The sequence below is a fragment of the Photinus pyralis genome, unplaced genomic scaffold (assembly GCF_008802855.1).
Source record: "Photinus pyralis isolate 1611_PpyrPB1 unplaced genomic scaffold, Ppyr1.3 Ppyr1.4_LG10, whole genome shotgun sequence".
NCBI classification, from domain to species: Eukaryota; Metazoa; Arthropoda; class Insecta; order Coleoptera; family Lampyridae; genus Photinus; species Photinus pyralis.
In genome coordinates this window covers 4,481,459-4,498,157 of record NW_022170250.1, presented here as the reverse complement: position 1 = coordinate 4,498,157, position 16,699 = coordinate 4,481,459, and the positions used below count along the sequence as shown (strand labels likewise).

At 33.6% G+C, this 16,699-nt stretch overlaps 2 protein-coding genes across 6 annotated transcripts; both read right to left on the bottom strand.

Annotated features, from left to right (window-relative positions):
• Nucleotides 1–264: 264 nt before the first annotated feature.
• Nucleotides 265–2,536, bottom strand: LOC116162264. Of its 5 annotated transcripts, none has more exons than XM_031475852.1 (3): nt 1,662–2,536; nt 1,575–1,600; nt 265–1,453 (listed from the first exon to the last, which is right to left on the bottom strand). In XM_031475852.1, the coding sequence occupies exon 3, from the start codon at nt 1,441–1,443 to the stop codon at nt 394–396; it is 1,050 nt and encodes a 349-aa protein (XP_031331712.1). In that variant the 5' UTR covers nt 1,444–1,453; nt 1,575–1,600; nt 1,662–2,536; the 3' UTR covers nt 265–393. The 5 variants fall into 5 exon arrangements, with proteins under 5 accessions (XP_031331712.1, XP_031331710.1, XP_031331711.1 ...); XM_031475850.1 differs by having other exon boundaries at nt 1,554–1,600; nt 1,662–2,535; XM_031475851.1 differs by having other exon boundaries at nt 1,575–2,536.
• A 6,268-nt stretch (nt 2,537–8,804) lies between these two features.
• LOC116161473 (zinc finger autosomal protein-like) lies at nt 8,805–12,114 on the bottom strand. The gene is made up of 4 exons (XM_031474827.1): nt 11,921–12,114; nt 10,605–11,800; nt 8,875–8,905; nt 8,805–8,812 (listed from the first exon to the last, which is right to left on the bottom strand). Exons 2-4 carry the CDS (start codon nt 11,796–11,798, stop codon nt 8,805–8,807), a joined length of 1,233 nt encoding a protein of 410 aa, XP_031330687.1. The 5' UTR covers nt 11,799–11,800; nt 11,921–12,114.
• Nucleotides 12,115–16,699: the final 4,585 nt, after the last annotated feature.

Here is a 16,699-nt window from a genome sequence, read left to right as displayed (position 1 = left end):
AAGTCACTTCGCAGCCGGAATCAAGCAAAGCTAGCATTCGTACTCCATAACAAGACAAAAAAACGTGTGGTAGACTTGAGCCTGAACCTGACACAGGCAACCGTGGATCACATGCATTCGACCCCGGCAGACAAGCCTCCACGCTGCCTACGGGATCCTTCCAATCAGTCTGTCTCTGACCTAACAAATGACTACCCAGGTATAGCATTCGCACATACATACGCGCCCCTGGACCATACAAGCGTTCACACTGATCCAAATTCATTCCTCCACAGGCAACAGTCGACAGTACCGAAGGAGAAACCGCAGATTCGCACTCCAGGCTCGCTGGGACAAATTTCAGGGGTGTAAATGGGAAGGACTTAAAAAGTGGTTTAGAGGATCGGTGCCTTCTTAGCGTTCCCCATGGAAGTTTTCCGTCGACGGTCTACGAGGATTCATAAGGGATTGAGGTCTTCGCGTAGAGGAACCTAAATATGGGGGAACAGCCTCCTCTCTCTCTCTCTGCCATGACGTGGACTGTTCCAAACGAGGCCTCCGGGTGGCGCTACCTGAAGTAGACTCTGGCACCAGGTGTTTCCGTTTCCTACCTATAGCCTCCTGCTTAGTGATGAATCTCACCGTTGTCTTCATATCGGTATGCGTCGTCAGGGACCACAGCGCCTGTATGGAATCAGGGAGTTGGTCCATAATATCCTCTACCAACTTGGCCTCGGGAACCAACGGCGACACGGTACGTAGCAAGGACATCTGCTTCAAGAAGTACTCCGACATACTGGATCCACCTGCACCAGCAACAAACCGCTTCGTCAACACCCTCATCCGCTCAGCGCGCTGCTCCTTCTCCGACCAAAACCGTTCTAAAAACTCACGACGGAAAGCCTCAAAACTCACCCACTCCTTTTCATTCGCATCCACCCACTGTGCCACTCTATACCCCAAACACCCTCTCATTACATCCAGCTTGTCCTCGGGAGCAAACCGAGTCATGCGGAAATACTTCTCGAACTGCTCAAGAAATAACACGGGATTGGTCTTACCGGGAATGAAAAGGGGCTTCTCCGCAATTGGGCCCGCAGATCGCCTCGCCAGACTCCTCGCTACTTCCTTCCACTCCGAGTCAACAACATTGGTTTTAGGGAGAGGGTTAGCGTTAGGCTCGGGGTTAGGCAGGATGTTAGGCATGGGGTAGGTCGGATTACTTGGAACGAACTCACCGCTTGACGTAGACGCGATAGCTTCCGTAGACAGGTTCCTTGGTCGAGGGTTCTCCTTGGCGTCCAGCAGCCGTTGGTTCACGCTCTCCTGTGCCTTCATGAAGGCCTCCATCCGGGCAGACTGTTGGCGCACCATCTCCTTCAACTGCAGGAACTCAACCTCGAGGGAACTCATCTCGTACACCTGACCTTCCTCGGACGCAACTGACTGTGCTGATGATTCCATCTTATGGTACCTGGAAGCACAAACACGATAGTATGTCTGTAGAAAGGAAACACAAAATTAATACGACGGTTAACAATAAAGTAAACAGACAACAACAAATAGTTGCTTACAACACAAACTTCAATAACTACCGAATCCTTGTGTCCAGAAACAACTTCTATGCAGCATAACCCATCCTATAATTAACAACACAAGTACCCACTTTTCCTTCCACAAACCTCCAGTTCCAAGCATCCTGGTCACGGCACCAAAAATCTGTAATGATCTTAAGGGGTCAACTAACTTCACTCCGAACACTAAATTCAAATACGGTGGGAAAATACTAAAAGGATATGGCTACCATGTCCAGCCTTTGTCATAAAGGTATGCCCATCTCAAGCTTACAAAATTCATCATTTGTACTGTGTAATACTGGCTCGTGTTTTAGATTTCAAAGCAGTGTTGTCACTTTTATAATTAAAAGGCTATTTAAATCAATGAATTTTGCTATGTCGCTTTGGTACGATTCCGAAGCAAGCGGCACACGGCCGACAGCAAATGCTATCGGGTTTCGGTCGCCATCATATAAATTCGGAAGCCGGCAGCAGGCATTACTAATTTGCGGTTGCGTGTTCGATAGACGGTTATCAACAATCAAACGCTGAAAGTTTGATTGCAAGATGATTTATTATTGTACTATTAGTTCAGCAGAGGACCTATAATGCCATTGTACTTATATAGACCGGAAGAAGGCTCTTATGTTTAGATCATATATTTATAAAAACATATAAATATACCATTCTCTAAAACAAAATGAAATTTTAAATAATCTTACTTACAAACTAGTATTGGTAGTGCCAAAGCCAAAAACAACAAAAATTTATCTCATAATCACAAAGTAGGGTAGGTTGGGGAGAACTGCTACACCACCCCAAGGTCACCACACGTTCAAGGTCGAGGTCATGGTTACTTCAAGATTACCACACATTCAAGGTCGAGGTGATTACCACTCTTCAAATACAGTTAAACGAGTCACCCATCACCAGGATACATAAAACACAAGTAATTTTTAACATATTTATTTAAGTAACCATGACCTCGACCTTGAAGGAACCATGACCTTGATCTTGAAGTAACCATGACCTCGACCTTGAACGTGTGGTGACCTCGACCGTGTGGTGACCTTGGGGTGGTGTAGCAGTTCTACCCAACCTACCCTACTATCACAATTAGCACATTTAAAAACTTTAGACTCTTTTATGTTTTAAAATGTGCCGTTTCAGGTAAGTTTTACTTTTTGTCCCAAAATCGCAAGTAGCACATTTAAAATTCTTACACGCTCTATGTTTTAACAGATGTTGTGTGAAGTAGCGTTTAACATTTGTCTTATAATCACAATCAGCACATTTAAAATCGTTAGAATCTTTATGTTTTAAAAGATGTCGCTGGAAAAGGTGTGGATTATTTGTCCCATAATCACAATCATCGCATTTAAAATCTTTAGAAACTGCATGTATTAGAAGATGTCGTTTGAAGATGCCTTTAACATTTGTCTCATAATCGCAAGTACCACATTTAAAATCCTTAGAAACTTGATGATTTAGCAAATGTTTTCTCAAGCTGCTTTTAAAATTTGTCTCATAATCACAGTTACCACATTTCAGATCCTTAGACAGTTTATGTTTTAACAGATGATCTTTGAAGTGGTGTTTATGATTAGTTCCATAATCACAAATACCACATTTAAAATCCTTTGAAACTTTATGTATTAAAAGATGTTGTTTAAAATTCTTTTGACGGTATGTCTCATAATCACAATTAGCACATTTAAGATACTTAGAAACTTTATGTTTCAAAAGATGTTCTTTGAAGTAGTGTTTAATATTTGTCCCAAAATCACAAACAGCACATTTAAATTCCATTGAAACTTTATGTATTAAAAGATGTTGTTTCATGTTGCTTTTATAATTTGTATCATAATCACAATCAGTACACTTAAAAGCTTTGGAAACATTATGTTTTAAAAGATGTTGTTTGAAGTAACTTTTTCCATTTGTCTCATAATCACACTTAGTACATTTGAAATCTTTAGAAACTTTATGTATTAAAAGATGTTTTTTGAAACTCTTTTTAATATTGGTCTCATAATCACACTCGCCACATTTAAAATCCTTAGAAATCTTATGTTTTAGCATATGTTGTTTGTAGTTGCTTTTGATATTCGTCTCATATTCACAATTAGCACATTTCAAGTCCTTTGAAACTTTATGCTTTAAAAGATGTCGGTTAAAGTTGCTTTTACGATTTGTCTCGTAATCACAATTAGGACATTTTAAATCCTTAGAAACTTTATGTTTTAAAAGATGTATTTTGAGGTGGTGTTTATTATTCGTCCAATAATCACAAGTAGCACATTTAAAATCCTTTGAAACTTTATGTTTTAACAGATGTTGTTTGAGATTGCGTTTAACATTGGTCCCATAATCACAATTATCACATTTAAACTGTTTGGAGATTGTTTTACACACAGTTAAAATGTTACGTTGACAGTCGGAGTGTTTCTGTGTTTCTTCATTATTAGGGCACTGTGTACTAATAGCCACTTCGTTCTTTACTGTCACCAAAACCTCGTTGTTTACTGAAATTTGTCCCTGAAGATTGGAATGGATTTCTTCTTCTTGTTTTGGTTCGATTTTAATGAGTGGTGTGCCATTATCTCCATCCATATCTAACAACCTATAAATTGATGTGTTAAAAGTTACATTAGTGTTACTTATGAACACAGGCAAAATACGCCAAATGATTACAAAAAAATTGTCATAGGCACCATCTTTTATTTTTCAATCTGAACTTATCCTCATGCCTGACAGTGTTGTCACTTTTCTGTAAATTCTTAATAGTGTTTCCTATTTAACTAACTTCGAATAATAGGTAGTCGGCCATTCCTGACATATCCGCTATTAATACTAGAGGTGCGGGTGTACTTTACAGCATTTTTTAAACATTGGGATATTTTTGCAGGTTTTTAAGTGAAATTGTACTAATTTGAATATGAATGTAATTTACCCGGTTGCCGTGTCAGGCCCCAGACCGTTTTTCTAATCCAACAGTGTTATTTCTATTTCTTCTGGTTCAGGAACATCTATAGCACCTAATGCATCCCAAAATCTGCTGCACAAAGCTCAATCTACTATTTTATGATTTAAAAGATGTTGCTTGAAGTAGCGTTTAACATTTGTCTGCTAATCACAATTAGCACATTTAAAATCTTTAGAAGATGCTCTTTGAAGTATAGGTAGTGTGTGATATTTGTCCCATAATGTGATATTTGTCCCATAATCACACAAAGCACAATCAAATTCATTAGAAACTTTATGTATTAAGATGTCATTTAAAGATGCTTTTGTGATTTGTCTCATAATTACAATTAGCACATTTGAGATACTGAGAAACTTAATGACAAAAGATGTACTTTTAAGGTGATTTTTATTATTTGATCGATATTAACATTTAAAAACCTTAGAAACTTTATGTTTTAACAGATGTTGTGCAAGGTAGCGTTTAACATTTGTCTGATAATCACAATTCGCACATTTAAAATCCTTAGAAGCTTTATGTATTAAAACATGCCGTTTAAAGGTGCTTTTAAAATTTGTCTCATAATTACAATTAGCACATTTAAAATCTTTAGCAACTTTATGTTTTAAAAGATGTTCTGCGAAGTAGCGTTTAACATTTGTATCATATTCACAATCAGCACATTTAAAAACACTAGAAACTTTATGTTTTGAAAGATGTCGTTGGAAGAGGTGTACATTATTTGTTCCATAATCACAATCAGCACATTTAAAATCCTTAGAAACTGTATGTATTGAAAGATGTCGTTTAAAGCTGCTTTTAAAATTTGTCTCAAAATTACAATTAGCACATTTAAGATCTTTTGAAACTTTATGTTTTAAAAGATGGCCTTTGAAGTGGTGTTTCTTATTCGTCGCATAATCACAAGTAGCACATTTAAAATCCTTTGAAGCTTTATGTATTAAAAGATGTTGTTTAAAGTTTCTTTTACGATTTGTTTGATAATCACAACTAGTACATTTAAAATCCTTTGAAACTTTATGTTTTAAAAGGTGATCTTTAAAGTGGTGTTCATTTTTTGACTCATAATCACAATCAGCACATTTAAAAATCTTGGAAACATTATGTTTTAAAAGATGTTGCTTGAGGTAGCGTTTAAATTTTGCCTCATAATTACACTTAACACATTTAAAAACATTAGAGTCTTTATGTTTTAACAGATGTTGTTTTAAGTTATCTTTAACATTTGTCTCATAATCACAATTAGCACATTTAAAATCATTAGAAGCGTTATGTGTTAAAAGATGTCGTTTAAAGTTGTGTTTATTATTTGTCCCGTAATCACAAGTAGTACATTTTAATTCCTTAGAAACCTTATGTTTTAAGAGATGTCGTTTGAAGTTGCCTTTAACGTTTGTCTCATAATTACAATTAGCACATTTAATATCTTTAGAAACTTTATGTTTTAAAAGATGTCGTTTGAGGTTGCGTTTAGTACTCGTCACATAATCACAATCAGCACATTTAAATTCTTTGGACACTGTTTTACACCGAGTTATAAGCTGACGTTGAAAGTCAGAGTGTTGCTGTGCTTCTTCATCATAAGGCGCACTAGAACACTGTGTACTAATAGTAATTTCGTCCTTTACTGATACCAAGACTTCGTTGTTTACTGAAATGTGTTCCTGAAGAAAGGAATCGATTTCTTCTTCTTGTTTTGGTTCGATTTTAATGAGTGGTACCACATTTCCGTCCATATTATAAATAAATGTGTTAAAAATCTGTTCGGATTTATCAAAAATCTATTTTGTTATTACACATTACAGAGTGAGATCCCAAAGCAACCAGACAATTAAGTACTTACTTCCTGAGTACCAGAACTTGTTGAATAATAGTTCGGTTCAGTGTTATCTCCTAACCCAAACACATAAACTATTTATAAAGTTTAACGTGGAAATAACAACATACAACAAAAATATCATAAACTCCATCTACCATCTTATTCTTCAATTTGAAGTTATCTCCATTCCCGACAGTGTTGTCACTTTGCTATAAATTCATAGTAAAGCGTTGATGTTTAATAACTTTACACACTTCGAACTTCTGCACTAATTTGAACGCCAATTGCAATTGACGTCATGCGCAAGGTGAGACTTGTTTAAATTCATATGAAAATTAATAAACTCGTTTTGTCGCCACATGGCAGGTATGATTATTTCCAGAGACAAGGTGCACTAAACGTAAACAAAGGTGGTTCATTTATTTATTTCAAAAAACGCAGCTGTTAAAAAAAATGGACTTGTTCCTATTGTTATTAATATACCTACTGAGGACGTTTCTGTCACTTAATTTAACGAGCTAATTTTGTCTATTGTGAATGATTTTTTTCTTAATTTTTGCGTCAAGTATAATTACTAATTCTAATTGCTAATTTTTGCATTATGAATGAAGCTTTACACTTTGTTGACGATTATTTGTATACAGCGTGTAAATTATTATTGAGAAAATTAATTAAAGTTGTGTTTAAATATTTAAAATCTTAGAGTCACGACTGCAGATACAGGCGTGCCTACCCTACAACCCTTACATGTTCCTTTCAATAAATGAGGTAAGTTCAGGAACACCTGTGATTTGAATTATCCCAAAAGCTGCTGGTGCGTAAATTACAACCTCTTATTTATCTCATAATCACAATTAGCACATTTTACAACTTTAGACTACTATATGTTTTAAAAGATGTTGTTTGAAGTAGCGTTTGACATTTGTCTCATAATCACATTTAGCACATTTAAAATCCTTCGTAGTTTTATGTTTTAAAAGATGTTCTTTGAAGTAGTGTTTATTATTTGTCCCATAATCACAAGTGGTGCATTTAAAATCCTTAGAAACTTTATGTTTTAAAAAATGTTGTACGAAGTAGCGTTTAACATTTGTCTGATAATCACAATTAGCACATTTAAAATCCTTAGAAGCTTTATGTTTTAAAACATGTTGTTTGAAACAACCTTTAACATTTGTCTCATAATGACAATTAGCGCATTTAAATTCCTTAGAAAGTTTATGTTTTAATAGATGTTTTTTATAGTTGCCTTTAGCATTTGTCTCATAATCACAATCAGCACATTTGAAATCCTTAGAAACTTCATGTTTTAAAAGATGTTGTTTAAAGTTGCTTTTATGATTTGTCTCATAATCACAATTTACGCACTTAAGACACTTATAAACTTTATGAATTAAAAGGTGTGCTTTGAAGTGGTTTTTATTATTTGTCCCATAATCACAATTTACATCACAATCACATTTAAACAACTTAGAAACTGTATGGTTTAATAGATGTTCTTTGAAATAGTGTTTATTATTTGTCTCAAAATCACAAGTAGCACATTTAAAATCCTTAGAAACCTTATGTGTTGAAAGATGTTGTGCAAAGTAGCGTTTAACATTTGTCTGATAATCACAAACAGCACATTTAAAATCCTTCGAAATTTTATGATTTAAAAGATGTTGTGTGAAGTAATATTTAACGTTTGACCGATAATCACAATTAGCACATTTAAAATCCATCGGAACTTTATGTTTTAAAAGATGTTTTTTAAAGTTGCCTTTAAGATTCGTCTCATAATCACAGTCGGCACATTTAAAATCCTTAGAAGCTTTATGCTTTAAAAGATGTTGCGAGAAGTAGCGTTTCACGTTGGTCCGATAATCACAATTACCACATTTAAAATCCTTAGCAACTTTATGTTTTAAAAGATGTTCTTTGAAGTAGCGTTTAACATTTGTCTGATAATCACAATCGGCACATTTAAAATTTTTGGACACTGTTTTACACAGAGTTAATAGGTGACAGTGTTGGTGTACTTCTTCATTATAAGGAGATTTTGAACACTCTGTAGGTGTACTAATGGTAATTTCATCCTTTACTGTCACTAACACATCGTTGCTTACTGAAATGTGTCCCTGAAGAAAGGAATTGATTTCTTCTTCATGTTTTGGTTCGATTTTAATGAGTGGTATGACATTTACCTCCATACCTAACAACAATAAATGACTTACTTTCTGAGTACTCTCGAAATTGTTGATTAGAAGTTATACTTTCGTCTTCTCACTTAATTAAAGCAAACTAATGCAAAAGATTACATAAAAAAATAGACGCCATCTTATATTCATCAATCTCTTATCTTCATTTCCAACAGCGTTCAATTCAAAAACAGAGTTGTCACTTTTGTATAAATTAATTCAAAAGCGTTGTTGCCAACTCATTTAACTTACTAATCGGTCATTCCTAAAATATTATCCCTAGATCATAAAACTAAAAAGATAAAGCGAGAACAAAATCTTCAATAATTGCGGTTTTAGTATACGAAACCCTACTTGACGGCGACACCTCATCGTCCACAAACACCTACGTTAAAGTCTCAAGAATATCGGTGGGTGTAGATTAGTGTGCCCTGACACACTAGAGGGTGATCTAGGGAAAAAATATCTCTTCCGTTTTGATAAATTAATGTGTCCGAACAGGCTGGACTTCCTCCTGTTCCTTGTGCAATTATACTCCCAATATGTTTTGGAGAGTTTATACAACTCATATAGGCCTCTCTTGGAAATGATAATATAATTCCTTCTAAAATAGAAAAATGGTGGCCCAGTACAAGGAGTAACTGTGATTTGTGTAACATACGTGTATGTTTGGTTGCATATTGTAAGCAACCTATGACAACGTCGCATTTGTATATACACGGCGGCATCGCCACCCACCCGTATGAAGTCACGCAATAAACATGCTTCCTAAAACTATCGCATTTATTATCACAATTAGTCGTAAATAGCATAAGCGTTACAATTTGAAGATAGCGCCTTATGTAATACAAAAACCGTTATTCAAAGTCCATAGCTATGTATGAAAGATTGTTAACCTAAAATTGTAAAATATAATTTAATAATAAAAAAATTTAGATTAGATATCAAGTCGAAATTATTGCAAGAACAATCTTAAATCACAGCAAATGACTTAATAATTGAATTTGAGATTTACTTTTGATAAATAAATTATTTTTTGTTAATGAACGGAATCACATGGCTTAGATAGAAGAGTAGACATGGTATGTTTCATTCCATTACGGAATCTCGCCCTTTATATAGTTTCGATGTATTTCATTTAGATAGCGAATAAACACATTTATTATCATTAACATTATTACTATCTTTTTTATTATTAATTTAACTCATAAATACAATTAGCGTATTTAAAGACTTTAGGCTCTTTTATGTTTTAAAAGGTGCTGCTTAAGATAGGTCTTACTTTTTGTCTCAAAATCACAAATAGCACATTTAAAATTATTAGAAACTTTATGTTTTAAAAGATGTCCTTGGAAGAAGTGGGCATTATTTGTCCCATAATCACAATCAGCACATTGAAAAACTTTAGAAATTTTATGTCTCAAAATATGCCGTTTGAAGAGGTACTTATTACTTGTCCCATAATCACAAGTAGCACATTTGAAATCTTGAGACTCTTTATGTATTAAAATATGTTTTTTGAAGTTGCCTTTAACATTTGTCTCATAATCACAATCTGCACATTTAAAATCCTTATAAACCTTATGTTTTAACACATGTTGTTTTAAGCTGCTTTTAAGATTTGTCTCATAATCACAATTAGCGCATTTAAGATCCTTAGAAACGGTATGTTTTAAAAGATGTGCTTTGAAGTGATATTTATTATTTGTCCCATAATCACAAGTAGCACATTTAAAATCCTTTGTAACTTTATGTTTTAAAAGATGTCGTTTAATGCTGCTCTTAAGATTAGTCTCATAATCACAATTGGCACATTTAAAATCCTTAACTCTTTGATGTTTTAAAAGATGTTGTTTTAAACTGCCTTTATCATTTGTCTTATAATCACAACTAGAACATTTAAAATCTTTAGAAACTTCATATTTTAACAGATGATGTTTGAAGTTCCTTTCAACATTTGTCTCATAATCACAATTAGCACATTTAAAATCCTTTGCAACATTATGTATTAAAAGATGTCGTTTAATGCTGCTTTTAAGATTTGTCTCATAATCACAATTGGCACATTTAAAAACATTAGTAACTTTGTGTTTTAAAAGATGTCGTTGGAAGCGGAGTGCACTATTTGTCTCATAATCACAATCGGTACATTTACAATCTTTAGAAATTTTATGTTTTAAAAGATGTCGTTGGAAGAAGTGAGCGTTATTTGTCCGATAATCACAATCAGCACATTTGAAAACTTTAGAAATTTTATGTCCTAAAATATGTCGTTTGAAGAGGTACTTATTACTTGTCCCATAATCACAAGTGGCACATTTCAAATCCTTAGAAACTTTATGTATTAAAAGATGTTTTTTGAAGTTTCCTTTAACATTTGTCTCATAATCACAAGTACCACATTTAAAATCGTTAGAAACTTTATGTTTTAACAGATGTTGTTTGAAGCTGCTTTTAACACTTGTCTCATAATCACAATTAGCGCATTTAAAATCCTTAGAAATTGCATGTCTTAAAAGATGTGTTTTGAAGTGCTGTTTCTTATTTGTCCCATAATCACAAGTAGCACATTTAAAATCCTTAGAAATTTTATGTTTTAACAGGTGTGCTTTGAAGTAGTGTTTATTATTTGTCCCATAATCACAAGCAGCACATTTAAAATCATTTTCAACTTTATGTTTTAGAAGATGCTGTTTAATGCTGCTTTTATGATTTGTCTCATAATCACAATTGGCACATTTAAAATCCTTAGATACTTTATGTATTAAAAGATGTTGTTTCAAGCTGCCTTTAACATTTGTCTCATAATCACAATCAGTACATTTAAAATCTTTAGAAAGTTTATGTTTTAACAGATGATGTTGGTAGTTCCTTTTAACATTTGTCTCATAATCACAATTAGCACATTTAAAATTCTTAGAAAATTGTTTTAACAGATGTTGTATGAAGTTTCTTTTACATTTTGTACCACATTTAAAATCCTTCAAGACTTTATGCATTAAAAGATGTCGTTTAAAGTTGCTTTTACGATTTGTCTCATAACTACAATTAGCACATTTAAACTGATCAGACGCTGTTAAAAGGTAATGTTCAAAGTCAAAGTGTTGTTGTACTTCTTCATTATAAAGAGATTTACAACACTGTGTACTAATGGTAACTTCGTCCTTTACTGTTACCAAAACTTCGTTGGGTACTGTAATGTCTCCCTGAAGAAAGGAATTAATTTCTTCTTCATGTTTTGGTTCGATTTTAATGAGTGGTACATCATTTCCGTCCATACCTAACAACAATATTGTTATAAATAAATGTGTATAAGTGTTTTGTTTATCAAAAATTTATTTTGTTAGTACTTATATAATACAGAGCGAGAGCCCAGAGCAACTAGACATTAAGTACTTACTTTCTGAGTATCACACGGTTATCTTCTCACTCACACACACGCAAAATACTTAAATACTTTATTAAACAAACCATGAAACTGACTACACATTACAAAAAATTTTACAGACGCCATCTTTAATTCATAAAATGAAACCTCATGCCTGACAGTGTTGTCACTTTTCTATAAATTCACACTTAAGGGTGTTTGAGTTTATTAATAACTTCCAACGTATAAATTTTTATTGATTTATCTAAATAAATAAAATTGTGGTTTGTGTGATAAATCCTTAACTGGTGAGAAAGATATAACTTGTGCAAGGTGCCATGTGCCTGACATTCTTCATCCCCGACAAGAAAAGACTAACCTACCAATACGATCAGTGTATTAAGGAAAAATTAGTTAACTCTCGTCAGGAAAGATTGTCGATCACGAGATGGTTAGTTTCCCTTTATCGTCGTGTATAATACAAAACTTAATTTTATATCAGAATATTGTAAAGCTACTGACAATTCTGAATTTATGAGATGTCAAAAATAGCAAGCTTAGGTTCTGCTTTCGTTGTTTAACCAATCAGTAATCTTGTTTATGGCAACCGAAAAAGCCAACTTCAGCCGCCATCGTTTGTTTATTGAAACTACTTCGGAACAACAAGGAAGCTCTTTCGCTCATATTCCTTTCGTAATTATTCCAATTTCTAGACACGCGCCGTATCGATCACTAAATCAAGATTTGGAATCAATTGATCTTATTTGTATTTTTCATTAATAAACTCGTTAACCATTAGGGTCGATATCCTTTAAACATCCCTCTTATACAAAAGCAATTACATTCATACAGTCCATTATACAGGGCGTTTCAAAAAAAATCATCAGATTTTAAAAATTTATTGCTATTCATCTATAAGTCCGATTTGATAGAACAATGTACTGTTAGTAAGAGGAAGCTCTCGAGTTTCGCGTGGTTTCCGCTAGGTAGCAGTAGCGCGCTTCTGTCAACGCCCAGCTCAGTTATTGTCAAAATGGCGTCTAAACAACAGAAAGCCTACAAAATCGGATGATTCTTTTTGAAACGCCCTGTATTATTTTTATTAATATCGAAACTTCACACGCATCAGGCGTGTTACTCAATTACTAATATTTAAACGTCAATGTCGAGATGTTCGTCGTGGCGGAGGCTAGATATGCCCTATTTATTGGTACCTGAATCAAACCGAGCTAGCTAACAGTTGCTTGTGGGTCTTTTGGCGACCGTTTGGCGTTTGCCATTGCACATACATACATAGAAATAATATGTAATATGTTCATGTGTATATTAGTATTATCGACTATTGTACACAGCATTCTCTATACCTATACTTATATTGCATTTTGTGAAATATATTTATACCTAATGGAATAATTTTTAATGTATATGTGGAATAAAATAAATATTCAATTTGTAGTAGCTAAATAGCAGTGTGCCATGTAAGGATCCTTTCAGCGTACAGGCCCTAAGACATGGCCTGATGTGAAAACCACCTAAGGTATCCCAAAAGCTGCCCAATCTATTATTTATCTCATAATAATCACAATCAGCACATTTAAATACTTTAGATTCTCTTATGTTTTAAAATGTGATGTTTAAGATAGGTTTTACTTTTTGTCCCAAAATTGCAATTGGCACATTTAAAATCCTTAGAAAGTTTATGTTTTAACAGATGTTGTTTGAAGTAACGTTTCACATTTGTCCCATAATCACAATCAGCACATTTAAAGTCATTAGAAACTTTATGTTTCAAAAGATGTTCTTTGAAGAGGTGTTTATTATTTGTCCCATAATCACAATCGGCACATATAAAATTTTTAGAAACTTTATGTTTTAAAACATGTATTTTGAGGCTGCTTTTAAATTTTGTCTCATAATCACAATCAGCACATTTAAAAACGTTAAAAACTTTATGCTTTAAAGCATCATGTTGTTTGAAGCTGCTTTTAAAATTTGTCTCATAATCACAATCGGCACATTTGAAACGTTTATAACCTTTATGTTTTAAAAGGTGTTGTTTAATATGGGACTTATAATATGTCTCATAATCACAGTTAGTACATTTAAATTCCTTGGAATTTGTATGTTTTAAAAGGTGTTGTTTAAGATGTGATTTATAATATGTTTCATAATCGCACGTACCACATTTAAAATCCTTAGAAACTTTATGTTTTAAAACATGTTGTTTGAAGTAACGTTTAACATTTGTGCCATAATCACAAATAGCACATTTAAAATCTTTAGAAACTTGATGTTTTAAAAGATGTTCTTTGAAGTGGTGTTTATTATTTGTCCTGTAATCACAAGTAGCACATTTAAAATCCTTAGAAACTTTATGATTTAAAAGATGTTGTTTGAAGTAACGTTTAACATTTGTCCCATAATCACAATCAGCACATTTAAAATCACTTGAAACTTTATGTTTTAAAAGATGTGAATTGAAGTAGCATCTAACATTTGTCCCATAATCACAAGCAGTACAATTAAAGTCCTTAGAAATTTTATGTGTTGAAAGATGTCGTATGAAGAGCAGTTTATAATTTGTTTCATAATCACAATCGGCACATTTAAAATCTTTTAAAACTTTATGTTTTAAAACATGTTGTTTGAAGCTGCTTTTAAAATATGTCCCAAAATCACAAGCAGCACATTTAAAACATTTTGACACTGGTTGACGTTGAAAGTCAGAGTGTTGCTGTACTTCTTCATTGTAAATAGATTTAGAACACAGTGTACTAATGGTAATTTCGTTCTTTATTGGCACCAAAACTTCATTGCTTACTGAAATGTATCCCTGAAGAAAAGAATTGATTTCTTCTTCTTGTTTTGGTTCGATTTTAATGAGCGGTACATCATTTCCATCCATACCTAACAAATGTGTTAAAAAGAATTACTGTTATCTCACTCGCCAAACGATTAAATAATTATTAAGGCAAACACATATACGAAAATGTCTTAGCCGCCATCTTAAATTAATTAATCTGAACTTATCTTCATGCCTGACACCATGCAGGATTGCCAACTTTTTAATTTCAGATTTATCGGTGAAATGGCACTTGGCTATCGCCGAAAAACGGTAAAGTTGCGACTTTTTAAAATCACCCAAAATCGCCAGAAATAAATTTCACATTATAACTAAAAAATGTATGGAATTTATTTCATATTTAAACAATCCCATATTCACTGATCGTTAAAGGTAGCACAACTCTTGACAATAACCAACAATATGCGTGTGATGTAAGTAAGTACGTACTAATGAAATTAATGTGATTGAGAGGAATTTAATTTATGAAGCGTAAGCGTTTTCAAAGTCGCCCATTTTGCGATATAACGCAAATATTAAAAAATAGGAGCCCCTGAACTCTTCTCCTTAGTCCCATAAGGGCAACTGTGTTAACTTTAGTGAAATATGTTTATTTAGCTTTGCTTTTATGTTTAAAAACTTTAATGCAAAAGTACATTATAAGAAAAGGTAGGTAGTTATACCCAAAATAGTCAAAATCTATCAGAATACATGTTCCTGAAATGCAGCGTTGCTAAATCCTATCATATAGCAATAGACGTAATAGCCCCGCCCCTTAGTACCAACCTTCTTTAATTTAACAGGGTCAATGATGTCGCCATCCTCCTGACTGTGGTTCCGCTCCCGTGGTTCGAGACCGGTGCGACGTTGTCACGTTTACCTTATAGTAGGTTTACCTACCTGTGCTAGATACCTAATTCATTTTATTTGGACTTTGAATATTATCATTATCAGTTAGCTACATCGCAGGTCCTAATGGTCTTTCTCTATTCCGTTCGATCTCTTCCAAGCTGCCCCGGCTCCGGGTTCTCTCTGAACTAGGTACCTATTAAGATTGTTACAATATTTCACTCCATCCGCACACTTTCCAAAACTAACATCTATATTTCCATCACAGCATTCTTCTGACATTTAAAAAATAGTTGGGAGTTTCTGCACATTTGCTAGTGCCAGTTTTCCTTGCCAGCGGTATCATTATTGTTTGTTATAAACTCAATTTGATACCGTCGCAAGTGTTAAATTTTCGTAATTATAAAGTTAAAAGTTTAGTGTTATAAAGTAAAAGCAAACTAAAAGGTACGAGATTGTTAATTAAAAAGTAGACATGAGTTGTACGAAGTCGCTTGCGAGAGATACCGATTCCGGAACGAGTGGGCCCTGAACGAAAAATCAAAGCAAAGATCAACAATGCAGTTATGACTGTAAGGTCATCGTGAGATCAGCCGGCAATATTTTTCTTTACTATTGTATATTTGAAACAATGGCGTCATTTATATTTGATACTTCATGTTTAAACTGAAAACTTTGACTATTTCATACCTTGGTTAATGTTTTTGGATATTTGTTTAATTGATTCTAATATTTTTGTAGGGCCACTTGGCGAAGAGAATTCTCAATTTTGCTGGAGGTGTGTGTCGATATGACAGATTTCTGTTGTTATGATGCATAAGTTTGGTTTACAACAAATATTTAGTTCATGGCCTAGTTGTAAGGAAAGTTAGACGGCTTTTGAATCAATTAATAGAAAAGTGACAACACTGTTTTCAAAATGAAGAATGCATGAAGCAATGTAGATAAGTTCACAATGATGAAACTAAGATGGCGTTTATTGTTGTAGTATGTAGTGTTTTCCATGGTTCGTTTTAATAATCTTTAAGTAAGTGCTTAGTGTCTGGTTTCTCTGAGATCACGCTTTGTATTATTAAATACCAAAATAAATGTTTAATAAATCAAAACACCATTGTTGTTAG

Bases quoted from the DNA above. Each gene is read 5' to 3' on its own strand.
- LOC116162264 (XM_031475851.1), bottom strand. From the start codon at position 1,443: ATGGAATCATCAGCACAGTCAGTTGCGTCCGAGGAAGGTCAGGTGTAC.
- LOC116161473 (XM_031474827.1), bottom strand. From the start codon at position 11,798: ATGGACGGAAATGATGTACCACTCATTAAAATCGAACCAAAACATGAA. The intron at 8,906-10,604 runs GTTACTAATGTT...ACTTTAACGTAG, and splicing joins GACATCTTTTAAAACACAAA to GTGTTTGTGGACGATGAGGT.